This window comes from Danio rerio, chromosome 8 (assembly GCF_049306965.1).
Source record: "Danio rerio strain Tuebingen ecotype United States chromosome 8, GRCz12tu, whole genome shotgun sequence".
NCBI classification, from domain to species: Eukaryota; Metazoa; Chordata; class Actinopteri; order Cypriniformes; family Danionidae; genus Danio; species Danio rerio.
In genome coordinates this window covers 56,839,650-56,862,500 of record NC_133183.1, presented here as the reverse complement: position 1 = coordinate 56,862,500, position 22,851 = coordinate 56,839,650, and the positions used below count along the sequence as shown (strand labels likewise).

At 35.3% G+C, this 22,851-nt stretch overlaps 1 protein-coding gene and 1 long non-coding RNA gene across 3 annotated transcripts in view; both read right to left on the bottom strand.

Annotated features, from left to right (window-relative positions):
* Window positions 1-22,851, bottom strand: part of LOC141375928 (uncharacterized) — a 386,569-nt gene that overhangs the window by 74,481 nt on the left and 289,237 nt on the right. The gene's annotated exons all lie outside the window — the stretch shown is intronic.
* arhgef16 (Rho guanine nucleotide exchange factor (GEF) 16) overlaps window positions 1-22,851 on the bottom strand; it is a 44,927-nt gene that overhangs the window by 9,389 nt on the left and 12,687 nt on the right. For both annotated transcript variants that reach the window (XM_005167281.6, NM_001123283.1), the window contains 6 exons: window positions 18,817-18,977; window positions 10,755-10,907; window positions 10,538-10,667; window positions 9,171-9,245; window positions 8,778-8,870; window positions 3,323-3,477 (listed from right to left, as the gene is read on the bottom strand). In XM_005167281.6, coding sequence (XP_005167338.1) covers window positions 3,323-3,477; window positions 8,778-8,870; window positions 9,171-9,245; window positions 10,538-10,667; window positions 10,755-10,907; window positions 18,817-18,977 — 767 coding nt within the window. The remainder of the gene's footprint in view (window positions 1-3,322; window positions 3,478-8,777; window positions 8,871-9,170; window positions 9,246-10,537; window positions 10,668-10,754; window positions 10,908-18,816; window positions 18,978-22,851) is intronic.

Here is a 22,851-nt window from a genome sequence, read left to right as displayed (position 1 = left end):
AATCACGTGACCCAAATCATCAAGCAGAATGAAAGTTTTTCTGAAAATAAACTGTTATTCATTTATTGTACATTTTGTAATGGTTTTTGTGCAAAACGTGTACATTTTATGATAACAAGTAGCGTAATGCATTTATACATCTATACGCACTCTGCATATGTTCGGAAGAGCGAAATATAAATCACTTGACCCAAATCAAGAAGCCGAATAACAAACAAACAACAAATAATAAACAAGTAATGTTATTTATTGTACATTTTGTAAAGATTTTTGTGTCAATTTTGTAATGAATATGAGTAGCGTGACACATTTACACATCGATACGCACTATGCGGAAGTTCGAAAGCGTGAAATATGAATCACGTGACCCAAATCATTAACCGGAATGACAAACAAGAGAGGTTTTTCTAAAAAAAAAAAAAAAATGTTATTCATTTATTTTTTGTACATTTTGTAACAATTTTTGTGTAAATGTGACAATTACGAGTAGCGCGACACATTTATACATTGATATGCTCTATGCAAAAGTTCGGAAGTGCAAAATAAGAATCACGTGACCCAAATCAAGCGTAATGACAATCAAGAGTTTTTCTAAAAATAATCTGTTATTTATTTATTTTCTGTCAATTTTGTAATTGTGAGCAGCGTGATGCATTTATACATTGATGCGCACTGTGCATACATTCGGAAGCACGAAATATAATTCACGTGACCTAAATCATCAAGCAGAATGACAAACAAGAAAGGTTTTTCTAAAAATAATGTGTTATTTGTTTATTTTTTGTACATTTAGTAAAAATTTGTGTGTAAATTTTATGATGAATATGAGTAGCGTGACACATTTATACATCGATTCGCACTATGCGGAAGGTTGAAAGCACAAAATAGAAAGTCAAGCAGAATGAAAGTTTTTCTGAAAATAAACTGTTATTCATGTATTGTACATTTTGTAATGATTTTTGTGCAAAACGTGTACATTTTATGATAACAAGTAGCGTAATGCATTTATACATCTATACGCACTCTGCATATGTTCGGAAGAACGAAATATAAATCACTTGACCCAAATCAAGAAGCGGAATAACAAACAAACAACAAATAATAAACAAGTAATGTTATTTATTGTACATTTTGTAAAGATTTTTGTGTCAATTCTGTAATGAATATGAGTAGCGTGACACATTTACACATCGATACGCACTATGCGGAAGTTCGAAAGCATGAAATATGAATCACGTGACCCAAATCATTAACCGGAATGACAAACAAGAGAGGTTTTTCTAAAAAAAAAAAAAAATGTTATTCATTTATTTTTTGTACATTTTGTAACAATTTTTGTGTAAATGTGACAATTACGAGTAGCGCGACACATTTATACATTGATATGCTCTATGCAAAAGTTCGGAAGTGCAAAATAAGAATCACGTGACCCAAATCAAGCGTAATGACAATCAAGAGTTTTTCTAAAAATAATCTGTTATTTATTTATTTTCTGTCAATTTTGTAATTGTGAGCAGCGTGATGCATTTATACATTGATGCGCACTGTGCATACATTCGGAAGCACGAAATATAATTCACGTGACCTAAATCATCAAGCAGAATGACAAACAAGAAAGGTTTTTCTAAAAATAATGTGTTATTTGTTTATTTTTTGTACATTTAGTAAAAATTTGTGTGTAAATTTTATGATGAATATGAGTAGCGTGACACATTTATACATCTATTCACACTATGCGGAAGGTTGAAAGCACAAAATATGAATCACGTGACCCAAATCATCAAGCAGAATGAAAGTTTTTCTGAAAATAAACTGTTATTCATTTATTGTACATTTTGTAATGATTTTTGTGCAAAACGTGTACATTTTATGATAACAAGTAGCGTTATGCATTTATACATCTATACGCACTCTGCATATGTTCGGAAGAGCGAAATATAAATCACCTGACCCAAATCAAGAAGCGGAATAACAAACAAACAACAAATAATAAACAAGTAATGACATTTATTGTACATTTGGTAAAGATTTTTGTGTCAATTTTGTAATGAATATGAGTAGCGTGACACATTTATACATCGATACGCACTATGCAGAAGTTCGAAAGCGTGAAATATGAATCACGTGACCCAAATCATTAACCGGAATGACAAACAAGAAAGATTTTTCTAAAAAAAAAAAGGGTTATTCATTTATTTTTTGTACATTTTTTAACAATTTTTGTGTAAATGTTGTGACAATTACGAGTAGCGCGACTCATTTACACATTGATATGCTCTATGCAAAAGTTCAGAAGTGCAAAATATGAATCACGTGACCCAAATCAAGCGTAATGACAATCAAGAGTTTTTCTAAAAATAATCTGTTATTTATTCATTTTCTGCCAATTTTGTAATTGTGAGCAGCGTTATGCATTTATACATTGATGCGCACTGTGCATACGTTCGGATGTTGGGAAGCACGAAATATGGATTATGTGACCCAAATCATCAAGCCAATTGACAAACGAGAGAAGTTTCTCTAAAAATATTATCTGTTATTTGTTTTCTGTAAATTTTGTAACCATTTTTGTTTAAACTGTGTCAATTTTGTGACGATTGCGAGTAGTGTGATACATTTATACATCGATATGCACTATGCAGAAGTTTTGATGCACGAAATATGAAACAGGCGACCTAAATCATCACGCAGAATGACAGACGAAAAAAGTTTTTATAAAAATAATCTGTTATTTACTTTTTTTTTTTTTTGTTGTACATTTTCTAACAATTTGTGTGTCAGTTTTGTGATAATCACAAGCAGCGTGACACATTTATACATTGATTCGCACTATGCGGAAGTATGGAAGTGCGAAATATAAATCACGTGACCCAAATCATTGATCGTAATGGCAAACGAGAAGTTTTTCTAAAAATGTATTAATTTATTGTACATCTTGTAACAATTTATTGTACATTTTGTAACGCTTTTTGTATAAATTGTGTAATGATGTGACGATTGCGAGTAGTAACACATTTATACATCAATACGAACACAGCTAGATAGGTTATGAAAAATCTAGCAAACATTTATAATTGTTTTAATGGCTGAAATGTTGCTGGTAAATAAAACAATCAAATCATTTAGCTATAACGTAATTTTAAAAACTTGTCTCAAAACTTGTCACTTTCAGTGTGTCCCGAATTTCATGCACACGACCTACTGATAAACAACCCAGGAAGCTAGGGTGCTGATTAAGATGCAGCACTAGTAAACAGTGTGGTAAAGTCCTATGAAAGTGAAGTGATTTGTTACAGGACTGTACAGAATCAGCAGTACTGACCTCTTTTTCTTGGTGACGATGAGCACATCATTGAAGAGGAACAGGTAGTAGCTCTTGAAGCTGAAGGCCTTCCGGAAAATGCTGAGATCATCGGTGTACACAGCCAGCTCACCGCTTTTCTTCAGCCAGCGAGAAGACGACACCAGAGGGAAAGGCTAACACATGCATAAAAACAGTGTGGTTTGTTCAGAACATTCCTTTGCTTTTTTATGAGGAGGTCATCAATAAAACTCCTTCAGAAATGCTTTTCTTTTCCAGCTGATCTCAAACTTATTTATTAAACCCTTACTTTTAAAACACTCTTAGAATGTAATGGCTTTTTTTCCATCATTCAGGAGGTCAGGAGGGGTGAACTGTGCTTTAAGTACATTTATTTTTTCCTTCACTTACATCAATTGGTGAAGTTTGTTCCTCGCCATTGTCGCCACTGGCTTGCTTGGTTTGGGACTTGTGGAGCTGTGTATTAATGGATTTGTTGTTTCTTCAGTGCTTGGACTTTCAGCAGTAAAAATTAAACCACACTGAACTAAACTAAAGTGAACTTCAACTCTGAAAACTGGACTGAAACAGTTTCAATTTACTAAAACTTCTATGTTAAGCTGCTTTGACAATCTACATTGTAAAAGCGCTATAGAAATAAAGATAAACTGATGAGAGAATACAGAGGAACAGTCAAAAATATGACACTGAAGAGCAGAGAGAACATTTGACTTAATTAAAAGTTTCTGCCTGGAAATATACTCGAGTAAATGTAAAAGTAAATAAGTAAATTCTGTTTTTATCATATCGAATCGTCCTCTAATCTAATAAGTCATTTGTCAAACAGAGAAAAGGGGGAAAACAACAACAAAAAGCCCTTAAAAAAGATTCTCTTTAAAGAGCACCTAGGTTACCCCTTTTTTCAGATTTAATATAAGTCTTTTGCGTCTCTAGAATGTGTATATAAAGTTTCAGCTCAAAACACCCATCAGATTTTTCATTATACCTTTTATAAGATGCTGTTTTATACTGATTTCCAGCAGGGGGTGGTTTTGTCGTACTGCGCCTTTAAGACGAGTCTTTCCCGCCTACTGTTTCTACATGCCTCCTCCCTCAGCTGCGTCAGACAACAGACAGACTTAAAGGAAGAAGGTCTCACGTAGCGTTTGAGAGAAATGCTACAGTAAGAACTAACCTTTACTAATCAGTATTGTGAAGTTGCATTGATGAGTCACACACAATATCGTTACAAAGTTAACGCGCGCACACACACACACACACACACACGCAGGCAGGCAGGCAGGCAGACAGACAGAGCGTGCTTAGCTTAGTTAAGGCTAACCTCAAGTACTGTGTGGATATCTGTGATGTTAATGTAAAAATAAACCTGATTTAACTTCCACAAACCGGGATTGAAGCGTCTTCTTTTATAATTGTTCTGACACGCGGCTGTGCTGATGAAGTAAAGCTGAAGTAAAACGCTGCAATTAATTACACACAAAATCTATTTTAAAACACTTTAAACATGTGAAACTTACTCTTAATCACATTTGATGATGATTGCTGATCCTAGCGAACAGAACAGACCTTTTATTCCCGGTTGCTTTGCGTATGTCTGCCTGGTCTTGTTGACATATACACGTGACTACCGGAACATGTTAATGCGCGCAGCTGTCAATCAATTCGGTGGGCGGGGGGATCGCACACCTACGTAATGGTGCGATCGATTTGAAAACAGCTCCAATTGGCCGACCCTTTTTTTTGTAGTTAAATTGAAAAAAAAAGGAGTGGGTGTGTTCATATCACCCCAGTATGATGGTCTATACACAATACCAACACACAGATCTGTCCAAACAGCTTGAAAAGTAGATTTTTTACCATAGGTGCCCTTTAAAGCTTCAGTATATAATAGTTTTTGATCACATTTAATGCATTAGTAAAATACCCTTTATCAACTTCTAGTAAAGTCACTAAGCATGATTTACAACCAATTTACACATGGGCCATCCCTTTGAACACTTTTTGAAAATTTGTAACATTTCATAAAAAAATTAAAATAAATAAATAAAATCGGAATTTGTAATTTTACCAAAATATTAACTGTAAATCAAATGATCATCACTGGAATATATTTACACTCAAGCGGCGTAAACTTCCATTCATATGCACGTGAAGGTGTCAGACCGGAAACACAAGCTTGTGCAACAAGTTGCGCAGTTCGCTGTGTTGCAAAGTTCAAGATTGGTGAACTTTGACCTGGGAAATCGCATTACTTGACTGCGTGAGACCAATCGAGGATCAAAACATGATATCTCTGGACAGAAATAAAAAGTATGGACCAATTGCTCGCTTTTTATATGTCTAATCATCTTGTTTAGGCCAACCTCCTTTCACAGCGCCGTACGACAAAATTTTGCAGGCACAAACTCTATTGTGACCGTAGCATCAGTCTTGCGTATTTTGCCAATATACTAAATTAATAAGGGTGATTTTTTTTATTTTTTTTTTAGATTTTCAACAAAATGAGAGACCTCTTGAACAGTCTTACTGTAGATTTTCAGGAATTACTGTGGTGGGTTTGAGAAAACCATTATGTTTTTTAAAAAGGTCTTATAACATTTTTTTCCAAATTTTAAATAAAACTATTTTCATTTAGAGTTCTTTTTTTCCCCTGAAAAATTACAATTGATTAGAGTAAAGGTTATTGCACACTGAATATAAATTTTTGTCCGTAATTTTCGCAAGTTTAAAAATAAATTCGACCACCTGTTGTGTGCATCATATTGACATATTGCCTCTGAAACTTTCATCCGTCATAAAAAAAAAAAACTTGAACTGAATTTGATTGTTTTTCGCCTTTTCACATCCGAAAAAGCACTTTGAGAGGTGTTTTGACAGTGTAAAGCCACCGTACAAGCGTAAAGCTAAATACAGAGTGCGACGGATAACAAAGATAAACGGCGCGCATAAAATAAAGACAGAATATGGTGGATAGTTGAGAACCTGCGACTGGATTCTGTGACTAGCGCTCCTCTGCCCTGCTGCTGTTTGGTGTGTGTGTATGTATGCGTGTCCATACATTTGACGTACTGCCCACAGATTAAATTACATTAAATTCATCTTTATTTCTATAGCGCTTTTACCATGTAGATTGTGTCAAAGCAGCTTAACATAGAAGTTCTAGTAAACTGTGTCAGTCATTTTCAGAGTTGAAGTTCAGTTTAGTTCAGTTCAGTGTGGTTTAATTTTCACTGCTGAAAGTCCAAACACTGAAGAGCAAATCCTTTGATGCGCAGCTCCACAAGTCCCAAACCAAGCAAGCCAGTGGCGACAATGGCGAGGAACAAACTTCACCAATTGACCAAAGTACAGGAAAAAAAAACAGGTTCAGTTGGGCACGACCATTTCTCCTCTGGCCAAACTTTTTGTGCCACATTTTATAAAACCATCAATATTTTGAACTGAAATATTAGTGGTAACACTTCCATTAGTTAATTTATTTACTAACGTGAACAAATAATAAACAATACATTTATTACAGTATTTACTATTCTTTGCTAACATTAATTAAAATAAAATTGCCCAGTAGTTCTTGTCAACTCACAATGAACGAACTAATGTTAACAAGCACTAATTTGGATTTTAATAAAGCATTAATAAATGCTGGCTAAAACTGTGAATATTAATTATAATGATTCACAAATGGCACTGAATGATTTGTTTGACCAGATCCTTTAGGTTTTGTTCTCTAGTCAACAACTTAACTCAAATGACCCGGTCAGAGCAAAACTCCATTTAAAGATTAATTGAATTTACAAGTCTGACTAAAAATAATCAGAGTTTGCGTGCAACATTTGTTTGTGAACAAAACCTGCGGTAAGAAAAAAAGGTAAGTTGTTAAAGCCCATTGGGTGAGATGCTATATTGTCATGTCCACATGATCTTATTTAAAAACCAAACAAGGTTAAAATAACACAAATGAATCCCCAAATCACTGCTGCTGGAAGACATACAAGAAATTAAACTAGCCTATTTGCATAGTGGCCTTATTAAAATATTAACACGCTTGGTTCTGTGACAAGTTAGTTTGTAATTGTCTTGCTAAATTACTTATTTTCCGCAAAGTATTCATAGCGCTTCACTTTTTCCACACTTTTGATGTTACAGCCGTATTGCAAAATGGATTAAAATCATTTATTTCCTCAAAATTCCATACGAAATAGCCCATAATGACAATGTGAAAAAAGAGTTTTCGAAATTTTTGCAAATTGACTAAAAATAAAAAACCTGAAAAATCACATGTAAATAAGTATTCACAGCCTGTGTGTTAGAGATATAATGCTATAAAAATGTAATATCAGGATCATAGTGACCAAACTTATCAAGATTATTAATACTATCATGGTTTTGTTAAAACAACCTAATAAAAAAAATAAATAAATAAATAAAATAAAAATAAATAAATGTCACACACACTTCAAGCATTCCACCAGGTTTTGTATCTGAAAATGAACAAACTACATAATATTGGACTATTTATGTAATGGTTTAGTTTTTATGTACATTGTTTTCTTTGTGTTATTATTATTATTATTATTATTATCATTAAGGGGCTTTTCACCCTTTTTTTGGGATAGTTGAGAACAGACAGGAATGCATTGGGAGCAAAGAGAGGGGAAGGATCATCATAGGACCTCTTGCACTTGGAAAAGTACCTCACAAGGATTCATATTTATGTTGTCTTTACAAAAAATGGAATAAAGCTTCTTTATAAAAGTTGAAACAGCTTGTGTGATTAAACAAAAATATATAATTGCAATTCTGATATTGCGATTTGAACTCTGATCAAACACACCTTAAAGGAACACACCACTTATTATTTTAGAAAATGCCCATTATACAACCTCATTTTATGACCCCTAGGAGATAAAGAGTTGAGTTTTACTACTTTTTAATCCATTGCGATTTGTCTGACTGATTTGCTATTTAGTCAGCCATTAACTCATTCGTCTCAACAATGTGCAGTGCACACTTTAAATGAAATGAATACAACATATTTATATATACAGTGTATATATACCAAATATGCATTTGGTATATAAACATGCAGACCCTTAGAGTTGAGTTTGACCATTTTTGAATCCAATTAGCCGATCTCTGGATCTGGGAGTCTCACTTTTAGCTTAGCTTAGCATGAATCATTGAATCGGATTAGACCATTAGCAGAATATACAGGTAGTTTTCAAATCAGCAATAATCAACGACAGTTATAACTACAATGAAAAATTGAAATAGTAATACTAACAGTCACACTATTTACTATGGTATATCTTAAACCTGGTAATCATGTCAACACTAGTGTGTGTGTGTGTGTGTGTGTGTGTGTGTGTGTATTTTGGGATCTGCCTTCTTTAAAATAGTCTTACGTTTTAAAAGTAATCTGAATCCTTTCTCAGCCACCTAGGCAACCATGTACCTTGATTTTGCCAAACTCCATCTGTTTCTGGATGGTGTACATTTGCTCTGTCCGCTCCATCCTCCGAGCTCCATCATTACAGCTCTTCACCAGCTGAAAGGAGGAAAAAAACAAAACAACTTACATCAACTGTGACAAAGTACACAGGTTGTGCTGTGATTACATTTCTGAAATACTGTCATATTGAAGACTATTATGACACAAAGCTTGCATATCATAGCTTTTGTCGGAATTTTAGTATCTGCTTTATGCAATTTATCTTGTGAACATGACTAAAAACTAACCAAAACTACTTGTAGGGTACTAACGCTTACCAAATCCACAGCTATTACAATTTAAGAAAAGATATATTTTCTCACATTAACACTTGATGTAAAGAGAGTAAGACTGTACCTTACTGATAGCTTTAAAAGCCCAGCAGGCTTTATAATATTCAGCCGTCTCTTTAGTGGTCTTCTCACAGATGGTCTGTGGAGGTTTGGAAAGACAAACAAGTTCAATATAAGTTCTGAAAATTTGTTTCCAAGATGCCTATTTTAGCTCCAACTTTGATCCAACACCACTTTTTTGGGGGGGGATATACTCTACCTGGCAAAAATCTTGTCACCGCCTTCCTAAGTTTTAGGAACAACAAAAAAAAAAACCTTAACTTGTAGTTGATCATCTGGTATCAGAAGTGGCTTATATGAAAGGCGAAGGCCTGTAGATTTAGCTTATTTTACCAAAATAAAAAATGATCATGCCTAGATTTTAATCATTTAACTAGGACAGTAAGGTCTGACTTCTCTTAGACAAAAGTCTTGTCACTTAACAGAAATAATGTACAGTGTAGAATATAAAGTCATGCTGCAGTAGAAAAAGATTGAATATTGTGTATGACTCCCATGAGCTTGGAGGACTGCATCCATACATCTCTGCAATGACTCAAATCACTTATTAACAAAGTTTTCTGGAATGGCAAAGAAAGCGTTCCTGCAGGACTCCCAGAGTTCATCAAGATCCTTTGGATTCATCTTCAATGCCTCCTCCTCTATCTTACCCCAGACATGCTCAATAATGTTCATGCCTGGTGACTGGGCTGGCCAATGCTGGAGCACCTTGACCTTTATTTGCTTAAGGAACTTTGATGTGGAGGCTGAAGTATAATGAGCGCTATCCTGCTGAAGAATTTGCCCTCTCCTCTGGTTTGTAATGCATTGGGCAGCACAAATGTCTTGATACCTCAGGCTGTTGATGTTGCCATCCACTCTGCAGATTTCTCGCATGCCCCCATACTGAATGTAACTCTAAACCATGATTTTTTCTTTACCAAACTTGACTAATTTCATGTGAGAATCCTGGTCTATGCGGGTTCCAGTAGGTCTTCTGCTGTATTTGTGATGATTGGGATGCAGCTCAACAGACGATTCATCAGAAAAACCGACCTTCTGACACTTTTCCAAATGATCAACTAGAAGTCAAGTTATTATCTGTTGCTCTTACAACTGGGATCCACGACAAGACTTTTGTCAGGTAGTGTATGCTCCTTATACAACACCTCCTTATAGAGTTGAAATAGTTGAGTTTTACAATATTTTAAATCCATTTAGCACATCGACTGGTCTGACGACAGAATTTTTAGCTTAGCTTAGAATAAATCATTGAATCGGATTAGACCATTAGCATCTCGCCATTCCCAATACCTCTGGTTTAGGCATAATCCCTCATGCCATAGATGTTCAATAGAAAGCTGCAGGTAACAGAAGGACTGTAAATCTTACATCCATCAGAAGCGGCAGACGGGTGACTCTCTGCATGGGTAAGATGAGGAAGGAGAGCATGGGTAAACCTCCACAATCCTCACTGGTTTCGATCTGCTTCAGAGTCTCTCGAAACGCACTGTTACTCGACCTGAAACCCAAATACACACCACATGGCAGGTCGAACTCCTTGTAAAAGTTCTCTCCAGATCGTTTTCTACATGGCACTGATGCTTACAGTAGTTTCTGGAGGGTTCTCTGCTGGAAGGTCTCGTTGGAGCAGTACACGATGTATGGCTCAAAGTGCTTAGTTGCGTAAGTTGCCACTATATCACTGATGCGCTCGATCACAGGGTTTGCTTGGTGACGCTTATCCAGATCTTCAAAAAACCTGAGAAACAACAGACATGGTAGAGAGGATATTCAAAACATTTGAAGTAGTTAACATCTTAAACTTAACAAAATACTGGGACATCTTGCTTTATGGTTAACACTGCGTACAGTTCATTTATTCATTCATTTTCTTGTCAGCTTAGTCCCTTTATTAATCCGGGGTCGCCACAGTGGAATGAACCGCCAACTTATCCAGCAAGTTTTTACGCAGCGAATGCCCTTCCAGACGCAACCCATCTCTGGGAAACATCCACACACACTCTCATACACTACGGATAATTTAGCCTACCCAATTCACCTGTACCACATGTCTTTGGGCTATGGGGGACACCGGAGCACCCGGAGGAAAACATGCAAACTCCACACAGAAACGCCAACTGAGCCAAGGTTCGAACCAGCGACCTTCTTGCTGAGAGGCGAACATGCTACCCACTGCGCCACTGCCTTGCCCCTACTGTGTATAGTTAATACTGAATATACATGGTGTGTTAACGTCTCACACTGCATGCTATAAACCCTGGGTTAATGTTTGCAGTGGCAGCCTCACTGACTGAACAAATACAATAAGAAACCTGTTTATATAAAGGCTCCTGCACTGCACATCCTCATTTTATATAATGCTGACCAATGTTTTCCTCGATCTACTTTCTGGAACATAAAAAGGTGCAAGATCATAAACAGACATGGTTTAGTTACTTAATTGCAATTTTCTATCTGATAAGGACTTGTATAATACAAACATTTATATCTACATGTCATTATTTCACTGTACCAAATCAGATATTCTATTTAAAATTTTGCTTTTGACATATTAGAGGCATCATTAATAATCGATGTCAGGAAAAAAGCTGAATTGCATTTAAAAGAGATGAATATTTATATATGTAACGGTCCATGCTTTAACTGAAGGAAATCTTAAAAGTTTTAATAGCAGCACAATCAAACCAAATAAAAAAGGAACATGACATATACAAGTGATTAAAGGGAATTTTGAATAATAACCGTAATAAAAGAAATTATAAAAAGTTATTATTTTTCAAATGTAATATTTGCTATAATCGACATGGATAATATTCAGTATTTCTATTAATTACATTATAAACATATAAAAAATAGAAAAGAAAACTATGTAAATATTTATTAGAGACAAGCTTGTTTTATTAATATGATTGTTTGCAGAAAAAAAAAACTCAACCTTTGGCGTAAGTTGGGTTAGCAGAATTCGTACAGAAGGCCTGGAGTGGCACTTTGTTACAAAAGTTAGTATTTTTAAAATGTAATATTTGCTATAATCGACATGGCTAATATTCAGTATTTTTATTAATCGCATTTAAGACAGAAAAAAATAGAAAACAAGTCTTTATTAAATATTAAATTGTGGGTCATAATACCGGCCTATCTACAACTTGACCACCAGAGGGCGCAAATACATCATCTTACCATCATCTAACTATTAACAATCTGTTTAAAGATTTGGTTAAACATCAAACACTTTACAGTTGAGTTTAAGTTGAACTAATTACATAATATAGACTTTTTATTTTTAATTTCTTCACAATCTGTTTACAAACCTCATTAACTACACCTTATTGGATGTTTTTGATTTGTATAAGCCTTAAAATAAAACTAGCGAGGCAGAAAGGATTTTTATTAATTCAAGGAGTTCCACATTTTGCAAATGTTAATACATTAAGCTAATAAGCCAAATAATGTATTTTGTGTTATTTCTGGGTTCGAACTCTTTCGTGGAGACCAAATTCATGAACTTTTAAAATCACTAATAATTTTAAATTATTAATTATTAAGAGACTGGTGGACACAATGTTTTCACCACAAGTCTGTTCTTGGTTTAATTTTGAAGATTGCCAATCAGAGATCATCCTCAATGTTCAGTTGTGGCCTGTATTTATTTTGAATGTATTTGGTTGCCATTAAGGTGCCAGAAAGTTTAACCTGATGCTATAAAATCAATCTGCTGCAGCTGACAATACTGCTGTGTTGTTAATCTAATGTAACCACTAATCCTGTGAACAAAAAAAGGATGATGGCTTTTCATTTGCATGTGTTTTTTTATTATTAAAAACTACTATTGGTATCTTCGGTAGTTTATGGATAAAATATGGTAATTCTAGTATCTTAATAAAATAAGAATGACTTTTAGAAATCTTCTATCATTGACTACGTTTACGTGGACATCAGTAATCAAAGTATTTGACTTAATCAGAATAAGACAGTAATATGATTAAGGCGTTTACATGAGTTGCTTTTTGAATGTTCCTCTTATAATCTCGTTTTACTTGTTTTAGCACATAATTCGATTAACATCATTGCATCACCACGCTAGCCACATTTCCTGCGCAGTTTCATGTAATTTCGGGTGTTTCATTTTTAGTTTGTCGACTTTAACTGCAGTTTGGCACTTTCACTTTCATTCAGGAACATTTCATGCATGCCCCCGTGACAAACGAGATATTGGATGAGAGTATGAACTGCTGGAAGAGCTCCGTATGGGAAAAAAACCCTTCGCATTTCGCGATGCAGGTGTCTGTGGTCCTTCTCTGACTCTGTGGGTGTAGAATAGTGAATATGTACAGGTATACTGTCAGAATAGTGTCAAACAGCCATGTGCGTAGAGACTATCCTGTCGCAATATGCAGCGAAAACCCTACATGAGAGTAATAGTAATTAGGTGTTTACATGTCTGCACTGCACTTCAATAATGCGACTAAAATCGGCATACTGCTCATGTCTTAATATGATTTCTGTTTAGGTCAATTATGACCTTAATCGAATTAAATTGATAAAAAAAAAGACATTAACTCTTAATCAGAGTATTGTCTTAATCGTATTAAAATCAGGCTATTGGTATCCATGTAAACATACTCATTAGCCTCTTTTACACAATGATACCGGTAAATACTCTGAATATTACTGGAACGACTTCACCGGTAAATAAAAAAAAAAGTGTTTACACAAGGAAGGTTGTTCTGGAATTTTTCATTCCAAAATACCGGTAAATTCTGACCTCATTAACCAGAAATTACGTACAAAAGACAGCTCTTGTATTTGTAAACACAGAAGGGGTCCGGCGATTTCACTTTATTTAAAGCTTTATCTTTTATGCAGCTGCTTTGTGTGACATCCAAAGGCAGAAACGCAAACCGCAGCTAACTGTTTGCACACTTGACGACATTACAAATTATGTGGATGGATCAGTATTGTGAACAACTTATATGAAAACATATGGAGGAACACTTTCACATGTCTAGATGTTTTTAATATGTGTGTGCGCTGGCGCTCACCGGCTGCTTCACGTGCACACGCGTCAAGCAACTGAAGCAGAGCTTGAAGGTAAACAAACAGCGGTTTATCATAAGCTTTTTATAGATAAATATTTACACAGTTGGGATTAAGGAGGAACTTAGAGACGTTATCTGACTAACATCTAGCAGATAAATGTGTCAGGAAAAATATTCAAAGGTTTTTATTTTCATAAACAGCGCTGATGTGAATGCGTCTGAGTGTTCTGATTGGCTAAAGTAGACGTCTCACGTCAGCGCAATCTAGACGTGAACGCACTCTTTCCGGCAAACATTCTGGCAAATTACCGGTAATGTTACAACTTCTCTTTCCGGAAAATTGCCGGAATGAACTAACCAGTATTTTCAAAAAGGGCCTGTTCACACATACATACCTTTCTGGAAAGTTTTCCGGTATTTTTCCGGAAAGGTCTGTATGTGTGAAAGAGGCTTTTGTCTCTCGACCCCTACTTTGGAAACCACTGCCATCTTGTACTTAACATTTCACTTACATTTCAGTATTTACATTAAAATGTCAGAAATAATCATGTCATGTTTACAGAACGTTAATACAATTTGTTGAATTCAATACTGGTCTCCTGAAATACTGATCAAACATGCATTATTTGTCATAGTTCTTGTATAAGATTTCAATTTTAGTGTTTTAAATTCAAAATATCAAAGTTTTTTCATTCAGTTTTTGAAAGCAGCACAGTACAATTGTTGAAATAACATGAAAAACTTAAATTCAAGCACTTCCAAGGACCCGTGTATGTTTTTAACTACTTTCCAGGGGTTGAATTCATGTCTGAAACTCAAGTACTTTCAAAAATCATAGGAACCCAGACTATTTTTTAGTATATTTTATGCATAAGTAATAAACAGATACATATCAATATGCAAAGAATCTATCATTTCCTGGATTAGCACTACAGGCATCATACAAAACATGAACCACAACGCAATTGCACTCCTCCATGTTTCATTATGCTAAATAACTTTCAGCTGTATCAAACAAAACAACTTCAGCCTTTTCTTTCCCAACCCGAACGGCAACTCCCAGACTGGAAGCCCTCACTCCCACAATCCAACAAATTGAGTGCGCTTCTTTCATAAACAGGAGCAAACAACATGATGAAACATGTCTTGAAAGCATTTGCATATGTGATAGTCGCTGCTTCAGAGCCACAGCATTCAGTGTCTAAAGCAGAATGGTTCACACACACACAGAGTTTCTGTGAAACGGGTATTACGTTTCATTGTGAATGTGTGAAAGACCCTGTTTTTAGAAACATGAATCCAGGCGGCGACAAGCTGCTTAACCAGTTCAACCAGCATGTCGAAACACGTCCACTGAACTCAACCTCTGCATCCAGCTTTTTAAAAACCCAGATCAAAAACCAGAACCGGATATTCCACTAGTAATCACAAACTATATAATACTGTAGGTTTGTGTGATCATGACTGATTAAAGGGATAGTTCAGCCAAAAAGGAAAATTCGGTCATCGTTTACAAACCGATAACTTGTTTCAAACCCTAATCCTTCCCTTTTTCTTTTAAACAAAAAATAAGATATTAAAAAAAAAAAATTGGAAATCTGTAACCTTTTTTTTCTACTATGGAAGTCAATGTTTAGCAGTTTTCTTCAAAAATACACTCACCGGACATTTTATTAGGTACACCTGTCCAACTGCTCATTAATCAGCCAATCACATGGCAGCAACTCAAAGCATTTGCCATGTAGACATGGGCTGTTTCTCAATTCCAAGAACGCAGAGAACGGACTTGCGTTCTTGTGGAGACCGGTCTTGCCAGGTGTCCTCGGAAGAACAAACTCAGGAGACCGCGAGGGCAGAGAACGCGTCCTTTGAGAAATGGGATGCTGCGTTCTTCCTGATGGTCATGTGACCTTCACGCGTTTTAAATGGAAATTATTTAAACATTACAGCATTCATACAACGATTTATTGTTTCCGCCCTCTTCAAAATATATACTTTGCATAAAAACATTATAAATATACTCAATATAAATAAATCAAATTTTAATACGAATTTCAGCAAACAAACAAACATTAATGTGTTTATTCCTTTATTAAGATGTTCATGTTAATGTTTACTTTCACTGTTTTATTTAGGGAAACTCCTGAGGTGAATAAGTCATATCTCTGAACTATAATAATAAATCTAAATAAAATGTGGCGCTTCCCACCTCCAGTCGCAATGACTTCTGGGACTTCCAGAGCGAGTTCGGTGCTCAAGTTTGCATCAGTGCATCCTCGATATCAAGAACACATCCGGGAAGTTTCACACGTCCTCCGTACTTGTGGTCTTGAGTATTGGAACTGAACTTAGGCAGCTGATGATGACGTTGCACGAGAACACGAGGACGCAAGACCGCTGAAGAACGCATATTGAGAAACAGCCATGGTCAAGATGATCTGCTGCAACCCAGCTGCTGCTGGTGGTGATGCAATGATGTGGAGGATATTTTCTTGACACACTTTGGGCCTATTAGTACCAATTGAGCATCGTGTCAACGCCACAGCCTACCAGAGTATTGTTGCAGACCATGTGCATCCCATTATGACCACAGTGTACCCATCTTCTGATGGCTACTTCCAGCAGGATAACGCACCATGTCATAAAGCACAAATCATCTCAGACTGGTTTCTTGAACATGACAATGAGATCACTGTACTCAAATGGCCTCCACAGTCACCAGATCTCAATCCAATAGAGCACCTTTGGCATGTGGTCGAACGAGAGATTTGCATTATGCCTGTGCAGCCGACAAATCTGCAGCAACTGCGTGATGCCATCACGTCAATATGGACCAAAATCTCTGAGGGATATTTCTAGTACCTTGTTGAGTCTATGCCACAATTAAGGCAGGTCTGAAGGCAAAAGGGGTCCAAACCCGGTATTAGTAAGGTGTATCTAATTAAGTGGCTGGTGAATCTAAACTGTTGTAGGTGTAATAACAGACAAATTGGGAAACTATTCATTTAAACACTCGCACTAACTATTTTTGACTGCCAATCATGAATTCAGCTTCAATTTGCATGAAATGGTCTAATTGTCATAATATTTCTGTGTTTACTCTAAATATACATTTAAATGAAACCTCTATTGTGTGTATTATTTGTAACTTTTTTGTCTGTCCCTATATGTTCTGATCAACTGTTCAATCAATGGTAAAAAAAAGCAGAACAATCTGTATAGCACTGATAAAAAAAAGCACCTCCACTTTCTCCAAGTGGTGTCACTATTTCTGGCGGGAAACTCTGGAAGGCATTAAGGCATGTCATCATAGTTCACTCAATAATTTGTTCGAAATGTTTAGGATACACTAATTCGTTCATTCATTTTCCTTCGGCTTAGTCTCTACTTTAGAGGTCACCACAGCAGAATGAACTTCCAACTATTCGAGCATATGTTTTATGCAGCTGATGCCCTTCCCGCCGCCACCCAATATTGTAAATCATACACATTAATTACACAGATTAATCAAATGTCAACTCTGTTACTGTTATATTTCAGTGAATCTCTCATTCACTTTTTAAAAACAATAATATCATGAAAATACATAACACAATTTTGTTTTAGACATGCAAGGTGATAGCCACAGCCATATCAAGGCCAGCTAAGCAGGGCTGAGATTGGTAGGTACCTGGATGAGAGACAACATGGAAAAACTAGGTTGCTGTTGGAAGTGGTATTAGTGAGGACAGCAGGGATCACTTAACCTTCGGTCTGTGTGAGTCCTAATGCCCCAGTATAGTGAAAGGTACACTATACTTTCAGTGAGCGCCGTCTTTCGCATGAGACGTTAAACCGAGGTCCTAAGTCTCTGTGGTCATTTAAAACCTCATGGCACTTCGAGTAGGGGTGTAACCCCGGTGTGCTGGCCAAATTCCCTCCATCAGTCCTTATCTATCATAGCCTCCCAATCATCCCCCATCCACTGAATTAGCTCTATCACTATCTCTTCAGTCTCCGCTTCACCTATAGCTGGTGTGTGGTGAGTGCACTGGCGGCGTTGTCCTGTGGTTGCCGTCGCATCATCCAAGTGGATGCTGCACACTGTGAGTGGTGTGGAGAGACCCCCCTCATGACTGTGAAGCGATTTCGGTGTATCAACAACACGATAAATGCGCTATATAAATACGCATTACATTACATTACACATCTGATGAGGTTAGCATCTTAAGCTAATGCACAAAATGCTGAAAAATAGAAACCCTGTTTGCCAACTCTGTTTTAAAAGTTTAACAACAAGTTAAACAACACTTAGTAACAGAATCGAATGTTCTCCATCACACCGTATCTTTATTTGACATTAATAATGGATTGAGTTAACTGTAAATGGCACACTGGTTGTATATCATTCCAGTTCAAGGATAAATGAATGTAAAGTGCTCAAAACGTACCTGCAAATCTGGAAAGAGTCATCGTTTACATCCATTTTAGACAAATTCAGTAGTGTGTCTAGTCCTGATTAAATCCAATTTCTTCATTTACTGACTATTAAAAGCATGTGTCTCTTTCATTTTTCGAAAAGGAAAAAAAAAAAGAAAGATTTTTGAGTACATAAGAGGATGCCTGTACCGTTTGCTGACATCCTGGATGACGGATATGTTGGAGAACAGGTGATGGTGCTCTGTTGCAGTCATGGTCTTTCTCAGATCCACGCTGTCCTTGAAATGACGCACCAGGATGCTCAAACTGTGCTGGTAGGAATATTCTGACGTGATGATTTCAAAGATGACCTGCACAAATACAGAATGCAATGATTTACTTAATTTATATTAATTTGTAGTGACATATTGTTTGCTCAACGGCAAAAAAGGATGCCAGATACACAGAGGTTTTAACAACATCGAGAACATTTCTATTTACTCAACTCAAAAAGCCTAAACAGCTAAAAACGGTTAAATTACTCAGACAGCGTCAAAATTACTCACATTATCAGTTTATTCAGAATAGTTTAGAACGGGTTCTCAACCCCGGTGCCCGCTTCTTTCTCAGATCAATTTTTTTAAGGCCCTGTCTGACATTTTCTCTAAAATGTTTGTAAGAAATGCTCATTTAAACCTTTATTTATTAAAAAAATAATAATAAAATTGTCCTAAAACAAGAATGTGTGTTGTTCAAAGTTATTTTTTATTTTATTTGTTGGTTTGTTTATATTTGTTATGCTAAACATAGAATGAATTGAAGTCATTGGGAAAAAACTGAATTTGTTGCGTTCAAATGTATATTTTTCTGTGTTTTTCTGTTTATTTTTTATTTTTATTTATATTTTTATTTTATTATGTAGTGTTTTATTTCGTGTACTTAAATTTGCACATACAATATACAATGCTCAGCATATACGAGTACACCCCTCACAAATCTCTCTTTTAAATTCATATTTTTAATAGGAAGATTTACAATATTACATTTGTGCATGTACATTAGATTAGTCAGTACTGAAGCCAAATCTGGAGCTTATCTAATAAAATAACTTACGATAATGGTACAAAAACTAGTACACCTAAATTTATTTGTTATACAAAAATATTCAATACAAATACAAATATAAAAAAAGAGGAAAAAATCAAGAGAACCTAAAAATTTTTTTTATATTTTGCTTGAATTTAATTGTATTATCTTTTAATTTCTAAATATGTTTAGTGACTAAAATATTATTTTAATAAATATATCAGTTTAATAAATCTTTTTTGTTTAAATGCACCAAAATGTATTGCCTATATTTACTGAGAAACGGATAAAAACAATTATTTTCAAAATGGGGTGTACTCAATTCCACTGAGCACTGTAGGTACTGAAACTGCAGCAACAAATTTGAATATAAAATAATGAGACAAAAAAAAAATAAAAAAATATATATATATATATAAAAAAAAAGAAAAAGAAAACATGCAGGCAAATTTGATATTTGAAGCCTCCAACCTTTAAATGCAGAGATAAATAAAAAAAATCCCCCCTGTCTATTTCCAAAAGTTAGGATAAGAATGTGCTAAAGTGTTGTTACATAAGAGCTGCTTTCCAAAGCAACTATTACCATTCCGCCCCATGCATAACGTTAGCTATTTAAACAGTTAATATTTGGCATGTAACCAGTTCCACTCCATTTGTGCTGCAGACTTCAATGCACCTCGGGTCACATGTCTTAAGGTGAAGTGCTGTTACTCAACAATCAGATTTATGTAGGAAGAACCAAACTACACTGTTTTATGACAATATTATGTCCTGTATTTATCTATAAAATGTAAAAACTTAATTAAATAATACATAAAATGATTACATTATAAATACTTTAACACTGTTGATTATCCTGCTTATTCCATAGTAATTTGCCAAACTAGAAGTGACATCTAATCTGGCTGCAAAATATACATACACCATCCACACCATAAGAAATAGTTAGATAGTTAATCCAAATTCATGTGTCTTATTTAAATAATCTACACTCTTGTATGTCTTGTATTCTTGTATTTAATTTGTTTTATTTACAGTATATTTTATGAATTTGAAATTATATTAGATATTAATGCTTTGGCAGTACGAGAGAGAGAGAGAGAGAGAGAGAGAGAGAGAGAGAGAGTGTGTTAATGACATGGGCATATCTAATAGTTCATTAACATAGTTCAGTAACATGTGTTCGCTACCTCTTCACTATTGTGTTGGAGTACTTTTGAGTGTTTGTTAACTCCCTGGTGAAACATATATCAGTGTACTCGAGATTAAACAACGATGTGAAGATTCCGTCATCTGTCACTGGGTTGCTATGGTTACAACCAATGTTTCAGAGAAGCACATGTATTTCGAACTGTGTCCATTACACATCCATTAAACAAATCCCCTGTACACCAGAATCATACATACAGTTGAAGTCAGAATTATTAGCCCTCCTAGATTATTAGCCCCCTGTATATTTTATTCCTCGATTTCTGTTTAACGGAATGAAAATTGTTTTCAACTCATTTTTAAACATAATAGTTTTAATAACTAATTTGTAATAACCTAATTATTTTATCTTCACCATAATGACAGTACATAATATTTACTGGATATTTTTCAAGATATTAGTGCTCAGCTTAAAGTGACATTTAAAGGTTTAATTACACTAATACATTTTAGTTTTAAAACGCAGAAGTATTTCCACGATTACACCATCCTTCTACACTAACCTGGAGTTTTTCAAGCCCTGAAAATGGAACATTTGGAAAACGCTGAAGAGGACGTTTTAATTTTTTGAAATGCTGCTGTTCTGTGTTATTGTGGATAGGGAAAACAGAGACATCTGGAAACGGAGGTGTGGCTGCAGACATTCGGATTGGGGCGACACATGCCAGAGTGTGTGTGTGTGGTCACGTGATGTGGGTTTTCAGCAGTGTAGTGTGGACAGAGATATTTTCAGAAAACAGTAGGTGAAATGCAAGTGTGGACGTGGATCATTTTCATTTTAAAATGCCGTTTAAAAACTAGAATTTATTAGTGTAAATAGGGCCTCAGTTAATTAGGTTACTTTATAAAGTTGTTGTTTAACAGTGGCTTGTTTAGCAGACAATCGAAAACAAATATAGGGCTAATAATGTCAATCTTATTATTATTTTTTGTATTTTTTTAAAAACTGCTTTTATTTTAGTTGAAATGAACCAAATAAGACTTTCTCCAGAACAAAAAATATTATAGGAAATACTGTGAAAAAGTCCTTTACATTGCTGTCAATCAACATTTTGGAAATATTTAAAAACGAAACAAAAATTCACAGGAAAACTAATCATTTTTGACTTCAACTGTACATACATACAGAAACTATGTATTCTGTGTCAGCAAAACAGTTTTTTACGTGGTTTCTGGCCCAAACATGCCCAAAATGGATTGAAAGAGAAAAGAAATCACAATACCGCCTCGTTTAAAGCAGCAGGTGGAACAAAAGTGTATAGGTAAGAGTCAGGTGTCTGGGTGTGTCTGTGTGGAGTACACCAAGTGAACTTTAGTATGTACACAGAGCCGAGTGAGTGAACTCATATAAACACAACAGCCAACTGACAGTGGCTACATGAAAGGACATCAAAATGTACTTGTGCTAATTTGACATATTGTTGCCAAAATATATGTAAACACTAAATGTGTCATAATATTACACCCAAAAATTTTAATTCTGTTATTATTTACTCACCCTTTACACTCCCTGACAAAAGTCTTGTCGCCTATCCAAGTTTTAGGAACATCAAATAATAACTTGACTTCTAGTTGATCATTTGGTATCAGAAGTTGCTTATATGAAAGGCGAAGGCCTCTAGATTATGCTTATTTTACCCAAATAAAATATGATCATTTCTTGATTTTTAGTTATTTAATTAAGACAGTAAGGTCTGACTTTGCCTAGACAAAAGTCTTGTCACTTAACAGAAATACTGTACAGTATAGAACATAGTCATGGTGCAGTGGATAAAGAATGAATATTGTGTATGACTCCTATGAGCTTGGAGGACTGCATCCATACATCTCTGCAATGACTCAAATCACTTATTAATAACGTCATCTGGAATGGCAAAGAAAGCGTTCTTGCAGGACTCCCAGAGTTCACCAAGATCGTTTGCATTTATCTTCACTGGCCCTTCCTTCATT